Genomic DNA, 20,971 nt, shown 5'->3' with positions numbered 1-20,971 from the left:
AACAAACATATCAAAATTAAACCATGTAACACCAAAACATATTATACATATATTTTGAAAAACAAATACAGTTGTCTAACATTTATAAGTATTATTATTAAAACTTCACTATTTTATCCCTTTCAGCAGATTGTATCATTTTCCATCTGTATTCAAGGCCACACTAAAGACTTTGTACGGACACTTTGTGACTTTCCTGTGTACTAGGAGGAGGATTAGGGAAATGCTGAGGTATCAGGAAACAAAGCACAGCACAATACTTTCCAGAGATTAGCTGATTACATAAAGGTGACAGCCTAACAGTGCATCGCAACATTGTGATGTCTGTTGCATTCATTTATTCGCACCTCAAACTTAAATGAGAATGAAAGAACAATTAAAAAATTGTACCGAGATATACATTTTATTTGTACACTTTAAACAATCACAATAAATTTAAGATTCACAATATTTTGGGGGTAGGGGGGTACAGGTTCTGTAACAGACCTCTGAAAACTTTAGTAAAATAAAATGAAGCTTCAAGCAAAGGGGGGAACAAATCTAGTTTAATCTAGTTTGAAAGCACAAACAGCATTTTAAAGACAGCAGCAGCATGGTTCAGTCAGAGCATTTAAGTAGAGGCTTGATTACAGACGTGTACTGAGGTACCATTTAGTAACAGGATATTACATCACTAAAGGTAAGGTGAGCTTCCAACAACCAACCAGGCAACCACAAGGAAAATAAAAAATATCCATGCTGCTCTGAGGGGTGTTTGACAATGCAGGTTTGGAGAGGCAGCCAGCATTAACAGGAAAGAGAGCATCTGAACACGGTTCAGTTTTTATAAAACAAAACTTCAGAAGCTATTTCACTGATACTTCAAAGTGACCCGGCTAACCAGCTTTGTGAAACAGCCCTCTGTGAGACAGGTCTGTAAGTAAACACTTATACATTCCCTAAAAAGTGTGCTAAAGGAGGAAGCCAAAAACTGAAAATAACCATTCTGGCTGTTTAAAAGGTCACCATTGTGTCTCACCTGCTGTAATTAGTGTGCTGGTGCATTATACCTCACAATATGTTTTAATAATTAGAGGTCATGTCATACAAACTGCTTACAAATGCTACCTAAGCAGCGTGCCTAAACATTTACAGCTGATTTCACTGTGAGCACCATTATTACAATGGTGGTAAAGGAAAAAGAAAACATCAAAAATATTGATGTGCTCATGGAATATGATGCCCTGATGAGGCATCAGCTAACATGTTAACATCATATCGGGTCTTTCTTTTCTCAGCATCCCATGTTTGCAAGTGTACAGTATGATCCCATAATTTCCATTTGCTTCCCTTGCCATTACAACCCCTCACTACAAAAAGGAAAAACAAACTAGCTACAAATATTTCCATGAATAAAATTTCATTATCTTTATATAGATAAAATGTTAACAATCCCCAGAGATTGAAATATTTTAAGGTCCACCCTGTGAGTGCACCACTATAGAATCTACATCTGATGCACAGGACCCAAGGCTGTTACACTCTCTTAACTTCATCACAAAAACCCTCCCCACCAGTGTCCACAGCTTATTCGTCAGGGGCTTTAATAAAAGAGTTGGTACCAAACTTGGTATCCAAAAGGTTCATAGTGATCTAATGATTTGCGACAGCGTGGCCTTTAGGGTAAAATGGTTCAGTTGTTAGCAGCGTCTGCCTGCCTAGGCCAGTTGTCCTCCTCGATGCCAGAGTCGTATTCCTCTTCTGCCGAATCCTTGGCAGGAGTTCTGAAATTCAAATAAAGGATGCAGGTCGAGTTTCAGTTACTGAGTCGCCATGTACTCTGTGTAAGAAAACTGATCTCTAGCATGACCCATCTACCCCGAAACTGTGAGGAGAGGTACTGACCTGACATATCTGGGTTGGGATTTTCCTTGGACAACATCTTTGTCCAGCTCAACAGCCATGATGTCAGAGTGGGGCACCTCAAACATGGGCTCAAGGAGGAGTTTTTCCTGTGCATAAAGACAAGTTTTCACTTTACACCACACCACAACAAAAAAATAAAAACCTAAGTTTGGCACCTTCTGTAAAAATCACATACCATGATGGATCTGAGGCCACGAGCTCCAGTTTTCCTCTCCAAAGCCATTCTTGCTATTGCCCTCAAGGCATCCTGAGTCACATTGAGATCACACTGAAACAACAGATATTGACCATTTAATTTTAATTCTAAAAATCAAGTCATTTAAGTCACAAACACAAATGTATTATGTTTCTGTACATTGATCTAACAAAAGAAATAGAGGCTGTGTTTAGAGAGACATGATTTTTTGGTACCAGTGAAACAAGAAAGTACATGCATCAGATTACTCTCTGGAAAGTGTTTGTATTATAAATAAAAGGACTGTGTGCAGATATTTGAGAGGACACTGCTGTATTTTGACTCAAGAAAACCTTACTGTGCAAACACAGCAGCCCAAATATGAGAATGTCTACCTCCACCACCCACACAGCGTTGCAGCAACTACAATATTAGAACTCCTACTTTGTCCATGCTGAACAGAGCCTGGTACTGGGGCACTACAGCATTGCGTGGTTCAGTCAAGATCCGGACAAGCGTGTCTTCATCCAAGCTGTGCAGAGGAACGATAACGGGAAGACGGCCAACAAACTCTGGGATCATTCCAAACTCAATTAGATCCCTGGCCTCGACGTGCTTCAGCAGCCTGTCCTTCTCCTCAATCTCTGCTACGGTGTCTGTCTCGCCGCTGGTATTTGCCAGATCTGCAGCAGCAGCTGCGCGGCGCCCTTTCCCCAGGTTAGAGGGAGTTCCAAAACCCAAATACTGGACAGATATGAAACACAAGGAACATTTTAAAGGCAGGAATAACAAACAGGCTGAACACCTGCTGGCGTGCAATACATCTGAGCCTTGTCAAGTTTACCTTTTCATTCTTTCTTCTGCTAATGATTCTGTCAAGTCCATTAAAGGCACCAGATGCAACAAAGAGTATGTTTGTTGTGTCGACCTGCACAGTTTCTCCTCTCAGTTTCCTGGAGTTTTTCTCAGGAACGTTGACAACTGTACCCTCCAGAAGTTTAAGTAAACCCTGACAGAGCAGAAAAAGTGAATGTAAGTCTCAGTTGACCAATACAGAATGAAAAGGACAACAAACAGAAAACCGCAAGGTCATAAATGTAAACAAAATCTGTCTGTGTTCGCACAAAACAAACCAAAAAAAAAAACCTGGACTGTCCTAAAACTTTAACAAGGAGGAATAAATCGAACATATGATCTCTAAATTAAATAAAAGTATAATCAAAAATAATTTGTTGCAGCCTTTAAACAAACTGCTGCATAAAGATTGCACACTAACCTGCTGAACTCCCTCACCACCCACATCTCTCAGCTGATGGATTCCAGGAACACTGCCAATCTTGTCAACCTCATCCAGAAACACAATACCTGCACATGAAACAGGAGAACAAAGCTTAATGTCTTACAAAGACACTGCCTGAGACACTTCTTGTCTTTGATGAGCTTTCTGTGGATAACTGCTTAGTATTTTCTTCCAATTTCATGCTTTCTGGTGCATACACCTCACCAGTATTCATGCTGAAAGCTTGGAAACATGCAGTGCAGAGTACAGTGCATGTGTAAGCTAACTTGTTAATTTAACCTGAAATCCAATTAATTTAAACCTGTTCCTCTTCTTGTCAGTATATTCAACATAGTAAAGCCATAAACACATTCTTTAGCACAGTAAAGGATGCAACATGAAAAAAAGCATTCTAGTTTTTAGATGTGTTGTAGCAGAGTAATTCAGTAATGTATATGAAAATGAAACAGCATTAATCTTCTCAATGATTAAGCTTCACAAAGTGATTTTCCATACAAGAGTCCTATGGTACCATTTTAATTTGTTTATACTCTAATCTTATCTACTCCCAGTCCTCTAATCTAATTACTACTGAGTTTTGGTCTCGCAGTTGAGGCCTTGTTTTTATAAAATACCACTGTGATTGCTTTCTTTTAGGGTCACCATAAATGAATCTGTAAATAATCAGGTACATTAATTTGTACAACAATGGTTTGTATGGTAAACATTGTGACATTCAAATATTTTCTCATTAATCCAACACTTGTCTTAATTTTAGGTAATGATTTGAGACTTCCTATATCAAATGAAATATTATTATTAATTGCATGTTAACATTAAAGAAACAGTTGGGTGGATGTGAGGGGGAGGAACGAGATTATGTTTGTGTTAGATACTGCTGGTGCTTGCTGCTTGTGCTCAGTGTTTTCAAAACAGGCAGTTTCTTACTTAGTAAACATACGTATCATTCTGACACTGGAAACTCCTTCTGTAAATAAAGTCCCTCTGCCCACCTTGCTGTGCTTTTTCCACTGAGTAGTTGGCATCTTGCAGGAGTTTGGCAATAACCGACTCGATGTCCTCTCCCACGTATCCAGCTTGAGTTAGTGTGGTGCAGTCGCAAATTGCAAATGGAACATCCAGACAACGTGCCAGTGTCTGCGCCAACAATGTCTTTCCTGTGAAAATTTATGTGAATCATAAAATTGTCTGGAGAAGGACATAATACAAACACATTGCACAGTGTATCTGACAGAATCAGCTTAAAAGTATTACAAACCAAACTTACCTGAACCAGTTGGACCAAGCAGAATAATGTTGCTCTTCTCCAGTTTAATCTCAGTGTGTGTAGAGTCCAACACTTCCCCACCTCTCCTTTCCTGAGGTGCCTGTTGGCTCGCCTGCTGCTGCATGGACGCCCCGAGAGCATTTCCATGAGGGCTGATTCCTGCAATCTGCAACAGCTCTGGAACAACAAGCCAACCGGACAGGTCACCTCATTACTAAAAAGAACTGTAAAAACTCTATGCTTCATAAATCACTAAAATGCAATGCAATGATGTAATGGATTCCTTTGAGTCACTGTTAGACAAATATGCCATTCACTGATCATGAATGCAACCATTTGTGTAGAGTAACAGTTCCCATACATGGGCTAAAAATACACACACCCTGTTCAGTGTCACTGTGACTTACTGAGAACAGCTCAACTAAAATTAGCAAACATCTGAAAGTCGGTCAAAGGTCAACTTCATCTGCTTGTCTGGTCTGTCAATCATTGAAAAGTGTAATTTTACTGGTTCAATTTCTAGGTTTTATTTTATACAAAAGGTCACCGTTACAAACTGGAAATATACCCTACTATCTGATGTTGACAAAATGCCTTAATCATTTTAGTTCAAAGTTCATCATTTTTTAAATTGGACACGGCCATAAATGCATAAAAAATGTAATCTCTCTGAAAAAGGCAAAACAAACCCTTGACTGTCACAGCGGTCTGTACACTTTGGCATTTGCACAATTTAAAAACAACAAACTGCTGATTAAGTGACTTCAAAAGTGCTAAAAGACAACAGCGAGTAGGACAGTCACTTACTTGTGAACCTGTATTCATCCTCTCGTCTTCTCATCTCTAGCTCTACAGGGAGAGGGTGAAAGTGCTTAAATCAATATTAATACTAATATTGCTATATTACCATTATAACATTATCAATGCAGTTGCTGAAAAAGAGCTTTATGAAATCATATGATAAATATTGAACAAATGCCAAATAATACAGATTATAACTTAAGGCCACAGCTGTAACCTCTCTACGGTTATTTGTAAGGACGTTTCAAGAGGAACCGTTGATACTCTTAACATGCAAATATTAATATTGTTTTCAATACTTAATATTGGGGGTGGCTGTAGCTCAGGTGGCAGAGCAGGTCAGCCACTAATCAGAAGGTTGGTGGTTCAATCCCAGGCTGCCTCCTGGCTGCATGCCAAATATCCTTGGGCAAGATACTAACCCCGTGTTTGCCTACTGGTGGTGGTCAGAGGGCCCGGTGGCGCCAGTGCCCGGCAGCCTCGCCTCTGTCAGTGCGCCCCAGGGCAGCTGTGGCTACAATGTAGCTTGCCATCGCCAGTGTGTGAATGTGTGTGTGAATGGGTGAATGACTGAATGTAGTGTGAAGCGCTTTGGGGTCCTTAGGGACTAGACAAGCGCTATACAAATGCAGGCCATTTACCATTATTGTTTTCAATGTGGCAAACATTAAAGTCTGCTTATTTATTTTGATATTTGCATGAACACATTTCAAAGTGAAAACTTGCATGATCATATTTTGTTAATTTATTACCAGCTTATATAAATGAGCTTTGCTTTTAGGACATACTGTTGCTGTGTCCAAATTCAACTTAGAATTCACCAATTCTCTACTCCAAGTTTGACAGACATTCAGCACAGCCTATTTTCACTTTGAGGTTTAGTTTTGAAATCATTAAAAAAAAAATTTTTTTTAAAGATTCATATTACATTTCAGCTCTTGTTCATTTATGGATCGTGTTTCTGCTTTTAAATGAAGACAAGAATTTCACACAAAATTTGACTAAGCTCGGCACTATCTACCAATACCGAAAAAGGACTTTCATAAGCTTTAAAAAATAAATAAATAAATAGATAAAATCAAGTATGGTTTCCATCAGACAGTAATGGTCGATATTATTTGAAATAAATCCTTAGATGCAGAATGATGCCGTGTCTGCAGAGAAGACTGACACTAACCACGAGGTGTTAAAGATGGCTGTTTTTCCACCTCCACCTGCTGTCGGCTCCCAGAGGGGATGTTATTGTAGATGCGCTTATAGTGATTATACACAGCAACTGCCAACACTTTTTTTGCATAGGACTGGCCAACCACATACTTGTCAAGATAGGCATATATCTGGGAAGGAAAAAAAAAAAAAATCTTTCACAACAGGAGAAAAACACAATCAAATTCCCAATCGAATGTTAAAAGCTTGTTTTGACAAATTGTTTCCTGCTTCAGTTTCTTACCTTCTTTGGAGGTGGAGGAGGTTTCTGTGCAAATGCCAGTTTCACTGCCTCCGCAGCAGATTCTGGCTCTTTGTTTAGCCCTTTCTTAGAGTCAGTTTCAGACAGCACCACGAAGAAGTGATGACATTTCTCACATTTGACAAATCGTGTTGATGCTACAAAAAAAAAAAAAAAAAAAAAAAAAACACCACATACAGTATTAAAGACATTTTTAAACCAAGCTGAAGTAATTTTTAAAGACACTTCAACATAAATTTATGCATTAATCCCACTGATGCTGAAACCTAAACTAAATATGGAAAAAGTGAAAAACTGCACCTTATTATGTTTTTGATCCTTCGTTGTTTTGAATACTGTTCAGCTTTGATTACCAATAACAGTCAACACATGCTCATTTAAGATCCAGTTAAGGACAATCACAATCTAACACATAACAAGCAGTTCTCTTCATCGCATGCATTACAGGCTTAAGAAAATAAACTCCCCAATAACCCCATCAGATTTCCTGTAGCTGCTCATATTCATTTCCTCTGTAAGCTATAGATAGTTCATGAATATTTCTGAGATGTGTTGACTGACTAGTGTGGTGTCGACCATCTACCCCTAGACAACAGGAAAAGCTCAACATTTTCTGCATTTGTTTGTCTTACTGAGAAATAATGAAAACCCAGATATTGATTTTTCTTAGGCCTTTGTTTATAAAGACCTTTATTACCTGCAACTCAGGTTTTATCCTCCTAACTGGAACACCTGATTCTCAAGCTTTTATTTTTGTTTTAATTTGAGCATCAAAACAAACCTCCACCTTTTCCCTGTGGTCTATAAGAGGATAAATTGTTAAACAGCTCACGAACTGTACATCATAAACCACTTCTCTGTCTGGAAAGTGTATTGTAGATTTAGATTGGCAAAAATTAATAAAGCAGGTACAGCTGATGTAAATGTGATTTTTAATTGATAGTACTCACTATGATTGGCCGATTTAAAGTCAGAAAGTCGTAAAAACAAATATACCAGCCCCTCTTGGTTTAAAGCAATGAGTCAAAATGTTTATGTGGCACCGCAAACTCTAAAACATTCCTGAGACAGCAATAAAACCGACATTACACAGTTTATATCCACATCTTTATTTTGACAAGCTGTGCCAGGAAAATACTTGAAGTGGTGGTTTGTGGTGCACTATTCATCTCCTGTGTTTACACTAGTGTTTATAGTTATTTCCATGCACAAAGGTCTGTGTAACAGAGAAATATGAAAGTTGATGTTAACATGTTTTAACACTAAATCATGAATTTAAGTGACGTCTAATTCATCTTTTTTTCTCCCTGCTCATCATCCATGTTGAGAGGAATCCAGTAACAGCAACCATTTATTCAGCAACCATTAGTTTTCTAGCAGTGATAATACCATGTATTTATTTATAATCAGTTTATTTACTTTGGTTTGTTTTTTTTAACAACTGGTAAACAACAACTTTATATCGTAAGAAAACATCTGGGACACAAACATTTCCACAACTGACACAACATGACATGACATCATTCAACAGTTAGACCATTTGTAAATAATTGTTGAAGAGTAATATGTGAACTCACATACAAAGGTCTCTACATGTGTGCAGGGGTCCCCACACTTAGGGCAGCGTAGCTGGCTTCCACCCTTACCCGATCCTCCGGAGCCAGACATTCTCTTCCCCTCACTGAGGCTCTTCTGTGTAAAAACAACTGTGTTAGCACGTGTTAAATTAAAGTATTATCATCCACTGCTTTAACTAGGTTGTGTACGTCCACATTTACAAAATGTTGCAAATAAAGATTACCTTTCCACCATCACTTCCACCATCCTTGGTTGTCCCATCTTTAGAGCCATAACAGACAGAGGTCTCTGAAAACGACCTCACACGTACTCGAGGAGGCAAATGAGTTTCTCGAAACCCGTGACGACTCAGAAAAAACAACTGAATCCGAGAGCACGACAGTCCTGTTAAAAAATTTTTTTTAAAATTTTAAAAAAAGCAACATCCCTTTAGATTTCTATCAGCCATAAGTCTGAAAACTAATGACATTTACATATGATTTTAATTGCGTTTTCCTATACAATGCATAGTGTCCTTAGCATTAATTTTGGGGGAAGAGGGCATAATATTTTCACTTAAATTTTCTTTTAGTTTTCAATTAGGCTTCACGTGTGTCTGGGAAATGGGCAAATAAAGGTTAAAAGTAAAACAAAAATGTTTTTTAGAAACGTTTAAAGATTTAAAAAGGGGCATTTTAACAACATGTCTAATATTACATGTTATAAGGCTACATAATGCATAAATACCATAATACCAAAGACCATATTTCTATTTCATGTATATTATTAAGAGCAGTACTTCACGGTCTGATGCAAGCATTGTATTTACATGGGGTAAAATCGCTCCTTATGTTTTTGTTGTTTGTCATGAAATCATATGTATTGTTGGTCTAAAATCTGAAATACGAAAACGTAGGTGATGTGACAACATTGTCCTAACTTTAGCTTCTAAACTGTCATGAATTACCTTTTTACCTCCTGTTGACGTTAGCTACAGAACTGTCATAACAAACAGTAATCTAGGTCAGCTGGGGCCCTGATTCCACAAGTTGAAGCAAATAGCTCAATGTCATGCAGCTTAACGCAGCTGTAGGGCAGGGAGTGTGTGCGTCTTCCCTTTCGTACCTCTGTTAGCAGTGTTTAGGAACAACCTGGCAGCCGAAGCACATGGACAGGACATCTTTTCTTCTGTCTCAAACTCCTTAAACAAGCAAAAAAGTGTCAAGTTAGCATCGTGCAGCTAACAGACTGCGCTGAATAAGACAGGCCGGTTTAACGCCTCAATACTCCAACGTCACAGTTAGCATTAGCACAGCAGCTCGTTGACGAGACTAGATAGTCGCCACTACAGTCTAAATATTTACACTGTACACCACACGAAAAGGTGTTGGTATTTTAAGCTATCACGCAATGCTAATGCTATAAAGGTACCCTTTATGAACACTCTATCTAGTTAGCTTACGTAAATAGGTAACTGTTAGCTTCGCATGCTAGGCCTTAACAAAATTCACTAAGCGTTTTCTTCTAGAGGAAATGACAAGCAGCCGACGCTGCAGAGCTAATAAGCAGAGTGACTCCTAAGAAAAACAAATTTGCAGGTATCGTTCCCAGCTTATTTAAAACTACTAACTACGAAACACAAAGCAACATTTAACTAGCTTTCCAGTTTTACTCACAGTGCGCGTTGAAAGCAGTCGCGTCTTGACAGCCCCTCTCTGAAACACAAATTTGATAAATCACTAAAGCTTCTGCACGTTTGTTACAGCTAGAAAGGTCAGTGTGTCATGCTAATGCCACAGTGCCTGTTACATGGACTGAAAAGTGTCAACTTCTTTAGACCGTTATTTCACAGGTGTGACACGAACTAAAGTGATGTAACGCCTGCTGTTATGAGCTAGGTTATTAGGTTGGTTACCCGGCTAGCGAACTAGCCTTCCCCAAAGGAAGCGTTAAAAACAGTGTGCAAGGTGTCAGCAGCATGGTGGATTCATTCGTGCCAGAGCATTCAAACCCATCCAGATATTTTGAGATCTGCTCAAACATAGCGCGATTCGTGGTGCGTTCATGACAACATAGTAATATGCAACGTTAACAAAGATATTGTGAAATTAAGTTGCGTTTGGTAGTTAAGGGACATATCACATCTAGCATTATAACCTGTTAACAGTCGTTTCAGTCACACTTTGTTATTTGATAGGCTCAGTTCAGATTCAGTATGCATTATTATGTAGAAGTTTAACACAGCCTTGGTACTCATGAGAGTTAGTTTGACATTTTAATGCATGTGATGAGATGAGATAGCCTTTATTTGTCAGTTGCAGGTCTTTTGCCCACAACCGAGATGACAGACCTTGCCGACCGTACATACAATACAAACATCACATTGGGGGAGACAGGTCAGGCCAGGTAGCGAGGGAAAAAAAACATTGAAATGTGCAACACAAAAGGATAATACAGGAATGCACAGGTATCAACACACCATAACACAATAAACACAGACAAGCAACATGGGAAAGAGTTCCAGTGTGTACACCAGGGCCCTGTGCTTCGTACGTCGCTTACTACATCCAAGATCAAATGAAACATCCAAGACCAAATCATCGCGCTAACTCTGAGCTCGCTATTCCGGTTCCCCGAACACACCTGTTGTTGACGATTAGTATAGCTGGATGAAGTAATGTGAGATCACTGGGTGGCCCAACAGGGGCTACGCATCGATAGTAGAAACATTGATCGGCAACCCTTTGATTGGTCGGCGAAAATGTCGAAGGAGCGCGCTCGGTATTTTTCGGCAGCAGAGCAAGAACTCTTGAGTGAGGGATTTCAGGAGTTTCAGAGTTTAATTAAAACGCAAGGGAACACTGCAAAGGCTGCAAAAGCAAGGAGAGAGGGCTGGCAGAAAGTTGCTGACAAATCAAACTCGTAAGTAATTCAATAATAACAATAATAATGGAGTGGATTTATATAGCGCTTTTCAAGGCACCCAAAGCGCTTTACAATGCCACTATTCATTCACTCTCACATTCACACACTGGTGGAGGCAGCTACGGTTGTAGCCACAGCTGCCCTGGGGCAGACTGACAGAAGCCAGGCTGCCATATTGCGCCATCGGCCCCTCTGGCCAACACCAGTAGGCGGTAGGGTAGATTTATCATATCACACCATATTATCCAATATTATATTACATTATATTATATTATAATATGTTATATTATATCCCCTTTCACATTAGAGCCACAACAGGACCCACTAGAACATGGGAACAAGTAAAAGTGAAATATAAGAATATTCTACAGAATGGTAACATTTATCACTTATATTGCTTGTCGTCTCTTGGAAAGAGACCCTGGAATACTCTGTTTGTTTGTTCATAACAGCAACCAAGAAAAGGGCAGAGCAAAAAAAAAGACAGGTGGTGGTCCTGCACCCCCTCGTCAACAAGTTGGTTAAGTGAATAATACCCTCACGGGAAAATCGATATCTCTCTATGAGCACACTGTCGCGCTGAGCTAAAGGATCCTGTCTGTCCCGCAATATACGCTGAATTCTGAGGACTCTCCTTATCAATCTTGCACCTTCCGCAATGGGTTGCTCGCGTAAACGGACAGGATATGACTGCGACAGACTTCCCAAATCCACCTTCGCTTTTATAGCCGTGGTCTCTCATCTTGATTACACGAAGTAATTTACAATTACTACTCTGAAATATGAATTACATCTGTAATAATCACATACATGTAATAGAATGTTAATAGTACATTTCCCTTTTTTAGGGAATGACCTGTATGTATCTGTGTGACATCAGTAAAAGACTTGTGTCAAGCCAGCCTCCAATTCGAGACTTGCAGTCAAGCCAGCCTCCAGTTTGTTTTACGTTCCCTGTGTATTCAAAGTATTACGGGAATGGATGTGGAAACCGGATTTCAAAATAAAAGCCAACTTCGAGTGAATTAACAGATATGTTAAGAACATAATAACATATAATTTAGGCTTTTTTTTTTTACAAACTCTAATGTTAGATCTATATGACACAGCCTTGTACCCTAATTGTGCCCTGTCACTATCAAGGCCATCTTATTTTGGATTTCAAAGTAAAAGCCCTGTGAATCTTCATTTTTGAACTACTCTTTCAATGACTTAATAATGCTCTTAAAAGCAAAAGTCGTATTTCCAAATACTATTTGAACTTTATATCAACACTTTCCAACCACAGTCTTTTTACAGTGATACCATATCAATATCAAGTCAGTCTGATTTTGCCTTTCATAGTAATGGCCCTTTGAAATTGTCCATAATTGACTTAATCTTCTAACGATTCAAAATGCTCTAAAATGAAAAATTCCTGTTTCCACAGGGTAATTCCACCTTAGATCAACAGTATACAGCCCCACAGTGATACCATATCAATATCAAGTCATTCTGATTATGCCTTCCAAAATAAAAGCCTTTTTAAATTGTCCATAATTGACCTAACTTTCAGTGATTTCAAAATGTTTTAAAATGGAAATTTCCTGTTTCCACAGGGTAATTCCACTCCAGATCAACAGTATACAACCTCACGATGTTACCATATCAATATCAAAACATTCTGATATTGCTTTAAAAAATAAAAGCATTTTCAAACTGCCCATATCTGAGTTGCTCCTGGAACAATTTCAAAATGCTCTAAAATGGCACATTCCTGTTTCCACAGGGTAATTCCACCTTAGATCAACAGTATACAGCCCCACAGTGATACCATATCAATATCAAGTCATTCTGATTTTGCTCTCAAAAATAAAAGCCTTTTCAAATTGTCCATAATTGACCTAACTTTCAGTGATTTCAAAATGCTCTAAAAAGGAAAATTCCTGTTTCCACAGGGTAATTCCACCTTAGATCAACAGTATACAGCCCCACAGTGATACCATATCAATATCAAGTCATTCTGATTATGCCTTCCAAAATAAAAGCCTTTTTAAATTGTCCATAATTGACCTAACTTTCAGTGATTTCAAAATGCTCTAAAATGGAAATTTCCTGTTTCCACAGGGTAATTCCACTTTAGATCAACAGTATACAGCCCCACAGTAAAACCATGTAAATTTCATGTTGGTCTGATTTCGCCTTTCAAATTAATGGCCCGTCGAATTTGTCCATATGTGATATACTCTTTCAATTATTTCAGAATGTTTTAAAAATGAAAATTGCTGTTTCAACACATATTGGGTTTTCATTTTGAAAAGCAAAATCAGACTCAATTGATTATGACAGAATTGAATCATAAAGATGATGTAAAAGGAAGCTGAAATTGCCACTAGGTTGTAATTGATAGTACGTTTATATTTTAAGTCTGTGGAAAGATGTCATGGTTGGTTTGCAAGCTGTTTTGTAATTTCTTTATTTAGAATGACATCTTTCCACAGACTTAAAATATAAACGTACTATCAATTACAACCTAGTGGCAATTTCAGCTTCCTTTTACATCATCTTTATGATTCAATTCTGTCATAATCAATTGAGTCTGATTTTGCTTTTCAAAATGAAAACCCAATATGTGTTGAAACAGCAATTTTCATTTTTAAAACATTCTGAAATAATTGAAAGAGTATATCACATATGGACAAATTCGACGGGCCATTAATTTGAAAGGCGAAATCAGACCAACATGAAATTTACATGGTTTTACTGTCGGGTTGGATACTGTTGATCTAAAGTGGAATTATCCTGTGGAAACAGCATCTTTCAATTTAAGAGCATTTTGAAATCGTTAAACGAGTAGGTCGTCTACGGGCAATTTGAAAATACTTTTATTTTGGAAGGCAAAATCAGAGTGACTTGATCTTAACATCGTATCTCTGTGGGGTTGTATACTGTTGATTTAAAGTGAAATTATTCTGTGGAAACAGAAAATTTCCTTTTTAGAGCATTCCGAAATCACTGAAAGTTAGGTAAGTTATTGGCATTTTCAACAGGCCATTATTTTGGAAGGCAAAATCAGAATGACTTGAAATTGAAGTAGTACCATGGTGTGGATGTACACTTTTGATCTAACATGGATTCATCCTGTGGAAAGAGCAAGTTTCATTTTTAGAGCGTTCTGAATTCTTTAAAAGAGTAGGTCGTATATCGGCAATTTGAAAAGTCTTTTATTTTGGAAGGCAACATCAGACTGATTTGATATTGATATGGTATCACTGTGGGGTTGGATACTATTGATCTAAAGTGGAATTATGCTGTGGAAACAGCAATTTTCCATCTTAGAGCATTTTGAATTCGCTCCAAGAGTAAGTCATATATGGGCAAATTGAAAAAGCTTTTATTTTGAAAAGCAAAATCAGACTGACTTGAAATTGACATGGTAACATCGTGAGGTTGTATACTGTTGATCTAAAGTGGAATTACCCTGTGGAAACTGAAATCTTCCTTTTTAGAGCATTCTGAAATCACTGAAAGTTAGGTAAATTATGGGCATTTTCAACAGGCCATTATTTTGGAAGGCATAATCAGAATTACTTGAAATTGATATGGTAACATCGTGAGGTTGTATACTGTTGACCTAAAGTGGAATTATCCTGTGGAAACAGCAATTTTCACTTTTAGAGCATTTTGAAATCTTTAAAAGAGTAGGTCGTATCTTGGCAATTTGAAAAGTCTTTTATTTTGGAAGGCAAAATCAGAATGACTTGATATTAATATGGTATCACTGTGGGGCTGTATACTGTTGATCTGGAGTAGAATTATCCTGTGGAAACAGGAAATTTCCATTTTAGAGCATTTTGAAATCACTGAAAGTTAGGTCAATTGTGGACAATTTGAAAAGGCTTTTACTTTGGAAGGCATAATCAGAATGACTTGATATTAATATGGTATCACTGTGGGGCTGTATACTGTTGATCTAAAGTGGAATTACCCTGTGGAAACAGGAAATTTCCATTTTAGAGCATTTTGAAATCACTGAAAGTTAGGTCAATTATGGACAATTTAAAAAGTCTTTTATTTTGGAAGGCATAATCAGAATGACTTGATATTGATATGGTATCACTGTGGGGCTGTATACTGTTGATCTAAGGTGGAATTACCCTGTGGAAACAGGAATTTTCCATTTTAGAGCATTTTGAAATTGTTCCAGGATCAAGTCAGATATGGGCATTTTGAAAATGCTTTTATTTTTGAAAGCAAAATCAGAATGACTTGATATTGATGTGGTAACATCGTGAGGTTGTATACTGTTGACCTAAAGTGAAATTATCCTGTGGAAACAGCAATTTTCACTTTTAGAGCATTTTGAAATCTTTAAAAGAGTAGGTCGTATCTTGGCAATTTGAAAAGTCTTTTATTTTGGAAGGCATAATCAGAATGACTTGATATTGATATGGTAACATCGTGAGGTTGTATACTGTTGACCTAAAGTGAAATTATCCTGTGGAAACAGCAAAATTCTTTTTAAGAACATTTTGAAATCGTTAAAAAAGTAGGTCGTATATATGCTCAATTTGAAAGGGCATTTATTTTGGAAGGCATAATCAGAATGACTTGATATTGATATGGTATCACTGTGGGGCTGTATACTGTTGATCTAAGGTGGAATTACCCTGTGGAAACAGGAATTTTCCATTTTAGAGCATTTTGAAATTGTTCCAGGATCAAGTCAGATATGGGCAGTTTGAAAATGCTTTTATTTTTGAAAGCAAAATCAGAATGACTTGATATTGATATGGTAACATTGTGAGGTTGTATACTGTTGAACTAAAGTGAAATTATCCTGTGGAAACAGCAAAATTCTGTTTAAGAACATTTTGAAATCGTCAAAAAAGTAGGCCGTATATGCTCAATTTGAAAGGGCATTTATTTTGGAAGGCATAATCAGAATGACTTGATATTGATATGGTATCACTGTGGGGCTGTATACTGTTGATCTAAGGTGGAATTACCCTGTGGAAACAGGAATTTTCCATTTTAGAGCATTTTGAAATCACTGAAAGTTAGGTCAATTGTGGACAATTTCAAAGGGCCATTACTATGAAAGGCAAAATCAGACTGACTTGATATTGATATGGTATCACTGTAAAAAGACTGTGGTTGGAAAGTGTTGATATAAAGTTCAAATAGTATTTGGAAATACGACTTTTGCTTTTAAGAGCATTATTAAGTCATTGAAAGAGTAGTTCAAAAATGAAGATTCACAGGGCTTTTACTTTGAAATCCAAAATAAGATGGCCTTGATAGTGACAGGGCACAATTAGGGTACAAGGCTGTGTCATATAGATCTAACATTAGAGTTTGTAAAAAAAAAAAAGAAGCCTAAATTATATGTTATTATGTACTTAACATATCTGTTAATTCACTCGAAGTTGGCTTTTATTTTGAAATCCGGTTTCCACATCCATTCCCGTAATACTTTGAATACACAGGGAACGTAAAACAAACTGGAGGCTGGCTTGACTGCAAGTCTCGAATTGGAGGCTGGCTTGACACCAGTAATAAAAGGATCAAGTGCTGCATTATCTTTAGTTACATTGATGTTATTTATTTATGGTGAAACAGTGGTGGAATATCGCTGTTGCTTTCGTATGAATGACGCGGACATACCTGCGTGGCCGCGATCTAATCCTGTTTACATAAAGTAAACCTGCTCCCCAGCAGGTTTACGCTTACGGCTCTGTTGCTATGACAGCAAGTCCCGGATGGGCTTCGGGGAACCGAACGATCCAGGATCACGCGAAATCGTCAACAATCTCATCCAGCTAACTCACTTAGCGCGGTACGAAGAACAGGCCCCTGATCTGGGACCGCTGCAATCTCTCGACTGCGCCTCCAGCTGACCCGATGTCCACATCATGGGGGAGGTAAGCGTTGGAGGTGGCGTTGGATCCGGGGTAGGGAGGGTGATGCGTCAGTGAGTGCTTATCAGTATCAGTATGTGTGTGCGTGTCCATAGTTCAGCTGAGACAGTGTCCTTCGCCCTTGTTACAGGAAAAATGATTCTATGTTTCTTTACCTTCTTTTAAATGTGCAAGCATGCCCTTTTGTCTATGGTTAGATTAGTTTAGAATTATCTTTTTAGACTTTCTCAGCAAAGACATACTGTTTTGGGACATATTGTTTTAGATTGTTTTATCTCTCACAGCTTTCTCCCAGCTCTCTGCTGACGAGACTAGCGCCACATATGGAGTTGTTTATTTTATCTGTTTTGTATTTTTCTTATCCTGTTCTCACTGTCTTTCCTATAAAAAGTGCCCAGCCTCTGTACACGTTGTGAGTTGTTCTTAGCAGCTCACCCGTGTACACGTTTGATAAAGAAAGTAACTTTGTCTCATTGTGTCTTTATTTCTCCTGGGTCTTTTACAGAGTTTTCCCCCAACATTTCTTGGTCCTTCGACAGCTGGAGCGCCTCCATCGTGTCCCATCTCCGTGACCAGTCCACGTTGTTCGTCTGTCGACAGCTCACACACCAGGTGTGTGATAAAAGTCCAAGAGCGTTTAAATTCAGGTCTTGGCCAACGTCTTAGAAAGCGACCCACGGTGGTGGGACCCAATCGAGGTGGACCAGACCCGGCGACACTGACCAGGTAGATACAGACACACTGACACAATCTTGCGTAAAAGCGCATTTTGAATTCAGGGAATTTAAAATAGCGGAAGTAGCTCGTCGACTGGTAGCTCTGGGAGCTCGTCGACTGGTAGCGTAGCTCGTCGACTGGTAGCGTAGCTCGTCGACTGGTAGCTCTGGGAGCTCGTCGACTGGTAGCTTTGGAGCTCTGGGTAGCTCCCCCAGCTGGGTCTAGACTGGGTCTAGGGAGTAAGTAGCTCTGGGAGCTCCCCTTATCATAAGGGTTCTGGTCGCGCGCGCGTCGAAGCTGTGAATGTGAATGTGTGTGTGTGTATTGTTTTAATTAATGGAGCAAGCTGAATTTTCACGGTCCAATAAGAGACTGAGCTGCTCCTACTGTGTTTTTCTTTTACTGCTATTCACTGACGTGCTGGTGAGTTGAGAGAACGGTCGAGTTCCGTCTCGTAAAGTTCACACCGCTTTTGGAAATAGTCCGAAAGTAGAAGGGCGTGTGAGCAACCACTCTCGTCTCTAATACCAGCGAAGGTGATAGCAGCTGTATTGTGTATATATTACTTAAACAAAAATAAGTAAATACATAAATAAGATGGGTAATCAAGCAAGTGAAATTAAAACTCACTCCTGCTGACGAGCAGTGGTGAGAAAAGAAAAGTCCAGACGCCGGACAAAAACAGTGTCTGTAAACTGAGAGATTTAAGAAAACAAAATATAAACAGTCAGAAGAACAGAACTCAACTGCCAGTTTAGTAAAACCAGAAGACGAGACACTGTGCAGTTCCCACAATCCTTTTAGTAAACCATCACTCACTCCTGCAGCCGCATCTGCAGCAACACCCATATCAGGAAGAACATAATAATCCCTTATTAAGTGAAAACTAGAGATCACAGTAGTTTTGTAGTAGTTTAAAAGGGTTGAAAACAGACCCCACTGAGTAGATATAAATATAAAAAGTACGAAATAAAGATGAACAAAGGGAAAGTTACAGTAGAAATTATCTTTAGAGTATTTGAAATTAATAATAGCAAGGATAACAACCTGTAAAGTGATATTATCAATGAAACACAGTTGGCATGATGACCATGCCCAGCATGTATAAAATGAATATAAAGCAAATAATTCACACGAAAATATTTTAATAAAATAAATAAGGTATATTAAGGCTGTGTCATTGTTCAGCCAAGGACAGTGTGTGAAAAGGTAACTGTCTCCACCCTGGGAAAAGGATGATTCTGCAGGTCATCTGAAGCCCTTGATGGATACAAAATAAAATATAAATAATATATTATAATAGAACTGCCTGGTCCGTCATGCAACAGAGAGAACAAATGTGACCGCAGATTGGATGAATTCTAAATTATCTGTTTGCTGAATAAGATGATCCTAACTAACAAATTGGCTCAGGAGTAGTATAGTGGTACACACTGATAAAATATTATGCTATTGCTGTTATATAAGACAAAGAGGATAATATTAACAATGACATAATATTAATATGAAGAGGCACCTTAATCGGTTATGATGTGAGGTGGATAATTGTTAAGCAGTAGTCTGCATCAAGCTTAAGGTTTGCTGAAACTCAGTGTAATGACATGTGAGATGAAGACAATACAGAGAATAACTAAACTAATGAAGTGCATAGAGGCACTTGACCAGCTTGAAACCTATCATCCTAGAATGACACATTGCTGAGATATAGAGCACACCTATAATAACAACCAATAAGCAAAACCCTGTAGACAACAGCTAAAACTACAGGATTGAGAAGCTGAATTAAATATGTAGACACTGCTAAGCTGATGAGCATGTTACACATTTTCTTTTCTTTTTATTTATTTGTTTCTTTTAGAGCAGAAGCTGCTGTAACACACCCAAAGAAAGACTCTAGGTCTGACCAACCGTTTCAGTCATGGGCAAAAAGATGTCAGTCAATAAAATTCTAAAAGATAATTTATTGACAAAAAATATATCAAGAGATAAAAGATAAAACAGTCCAGTGTCCCACTTAAGAATTGTATAAAAACACACAGTCCCAAGGCCAGAGCCAGCTATGCCACACAGCCAAGTTGCACTCCACATGTTGCCTTTAACAGGGTTAGAAGTTGTCCTTGGAGACCCACCACCCTGCAAGCATATAGTCAGTGGTAGTGATGGCCCGCTTGAAGCTGACGCTCCGGAGCGTGTGTCGAAAAAAACAACACACTGGTTCAGAAGCACTGTGTCGAGGCTTGCTTCGTTTGGCAAAAGTCACGTGACCAGTGACGTCCGAAGCTTCATTACGCACGTAACTGCTTCGGTACCTGATTCAAACGGATATAAGGAAGTGAATCATCCACGGGATTCGTGGAGTGTGTTGATGGTGACAGAGAGCGAAGAGGTGATCATTCCACTGACAGATATGGAGCCAGCGAGGAAGAGAGGACGTTCTGGCGTGTGGGAATATTTTGAGTTGATTTTGCTCAATTCATTTTATCTGCCGAAGTGAAAAACTTGAAATGTCCAAAATCATGTTTTCATAATGGAAATATCATTACAGCATATGACTTTAGGAACACTTCCATGTGAATTAAAGCTAATGAAGACTACAACAATGTATTTGACACTATACGTACATTACATTGCTACAGTTTAGAAAATCATTTTGTTTATTGTTTTTAGGTGATAGTCTGCAGGACCCAGGAATACCTGCATATCTACCAGCTTGCAGTGTAGTTCCTGCACTCCACAGCCTCTTCTGTTCCATGCAAGTGGATTTTCTCCAGGGCAGGAGAAACTATTTCTAAGAAAAGAAACAGACTCAGCCAGCGCACAGTAACACTAATCCTCTTTTTAAATGTAAATAACAAAAGGGCTACCTTACATTGATCATGTTTTTACTTTGCAAGTTCTTGATTAGGGGTGGGTTTTGATTATCGCCTTTCTGATTACAATCCATGCTAAATTGAAT

The 20,971-nt window shown here is 38.4% G+C and overlaps 1 protein-coding gene and 1 long non-coding RNA gene across 4 annotated transcripts; one reads left to right on the top strand and one right to left on the bottom strand.

Moving 5' to 3' along the window:
* Window positions 1-1,007: 1,007 nt before the first annotated feature.
* clpxb (caseinolytic mitochondrial matrix peptidase chaperone subunit Xb) lies at window positions 1,008-17,185 on the bottom strand. 2 transcript variants are annotated; one of them, XM_080875223.1, is made up of 16 exons: window positions 17,045-17,185; window positions 10,150-10,188; window positions 9,599-9,674; window positions 8,718-8,878; window positions 8,494-8,608; window positions 6,899-7,053; window positions 6,626-6,785; window positions 5,455-5,496; window positions 4,648-4,824; window positions 4,373-4,537; window positions 3,357-3,445; window positions 2,925-3,089; window positions 2,525-2,824; window positions 2,081-2,173; window positions 1,885-1,991; window positions 1,008-1,763 (listed from the first exon to the last, which is right to left on the bottom strand). In XM_080875223.1, exons 3-16 carry the CDS (start codon window positions 9,651-9,653, stop codon window positions 1,673-1,675), a joined length of 1,875 nt encoding a protein of 624 aa, XP_080731349.1. In that variant the 5' UTR covers window positions 9,654-9,674; window positions 10,150-10,188; window positions 17,045-17,185; the 3' UTR covers window positions 1,008-1,672. The 2 variants fall into 2 exon arrangements, with proteins under 2 accessions (XP_080731349.1, XP_080731350.1); XM_080875224.1 differs by lacking the exons at window positions 5,455-5,496; window positions 17,045-17,185 and having other exon boundaries at window positions 10,150-10,380.
* Window positions 10,868-20,817, top strand: LOC308392255. Of its 2 annotated transcripts, none has more exons than XR_013970783.1 (4): window positions 10,868-11,395; window positions 17,099-17,301; window positions 17,804-18,024; window positions 20,683-20,817. It is a non-coding gene; the product is annotated as an uncharacterized lncRNA (long non-coding RNA). The 2 variants fall into 2 exon arrangements; XR_013970784.1 differs by having other exon boundaries at window positions 10,869-11,395; window positions 17,096-17,301.
* Window positions 20,818-20,971: the final 154 nt, after the last annotated feature.

Source organism: Rhamphochromis sp. 'chilingali' (genome assembly GCF_963969265.1).
Source record: "Rhamphochromis sp. 'chilingali' genome assembly, chromosome: 2".
Classification (NCBI taxonomy): Eukaryota; Metazoa; Chordata; class Actinopteri; order Cichliformes; family Cichlidae; genus Rhamphochromis; species Rhamphochromis sp. 'chilingali'.
Note: the sequence above shows the minus strand (reverse complement) of the source record. Positions and strands in the feature narration are given on the sequence as shown.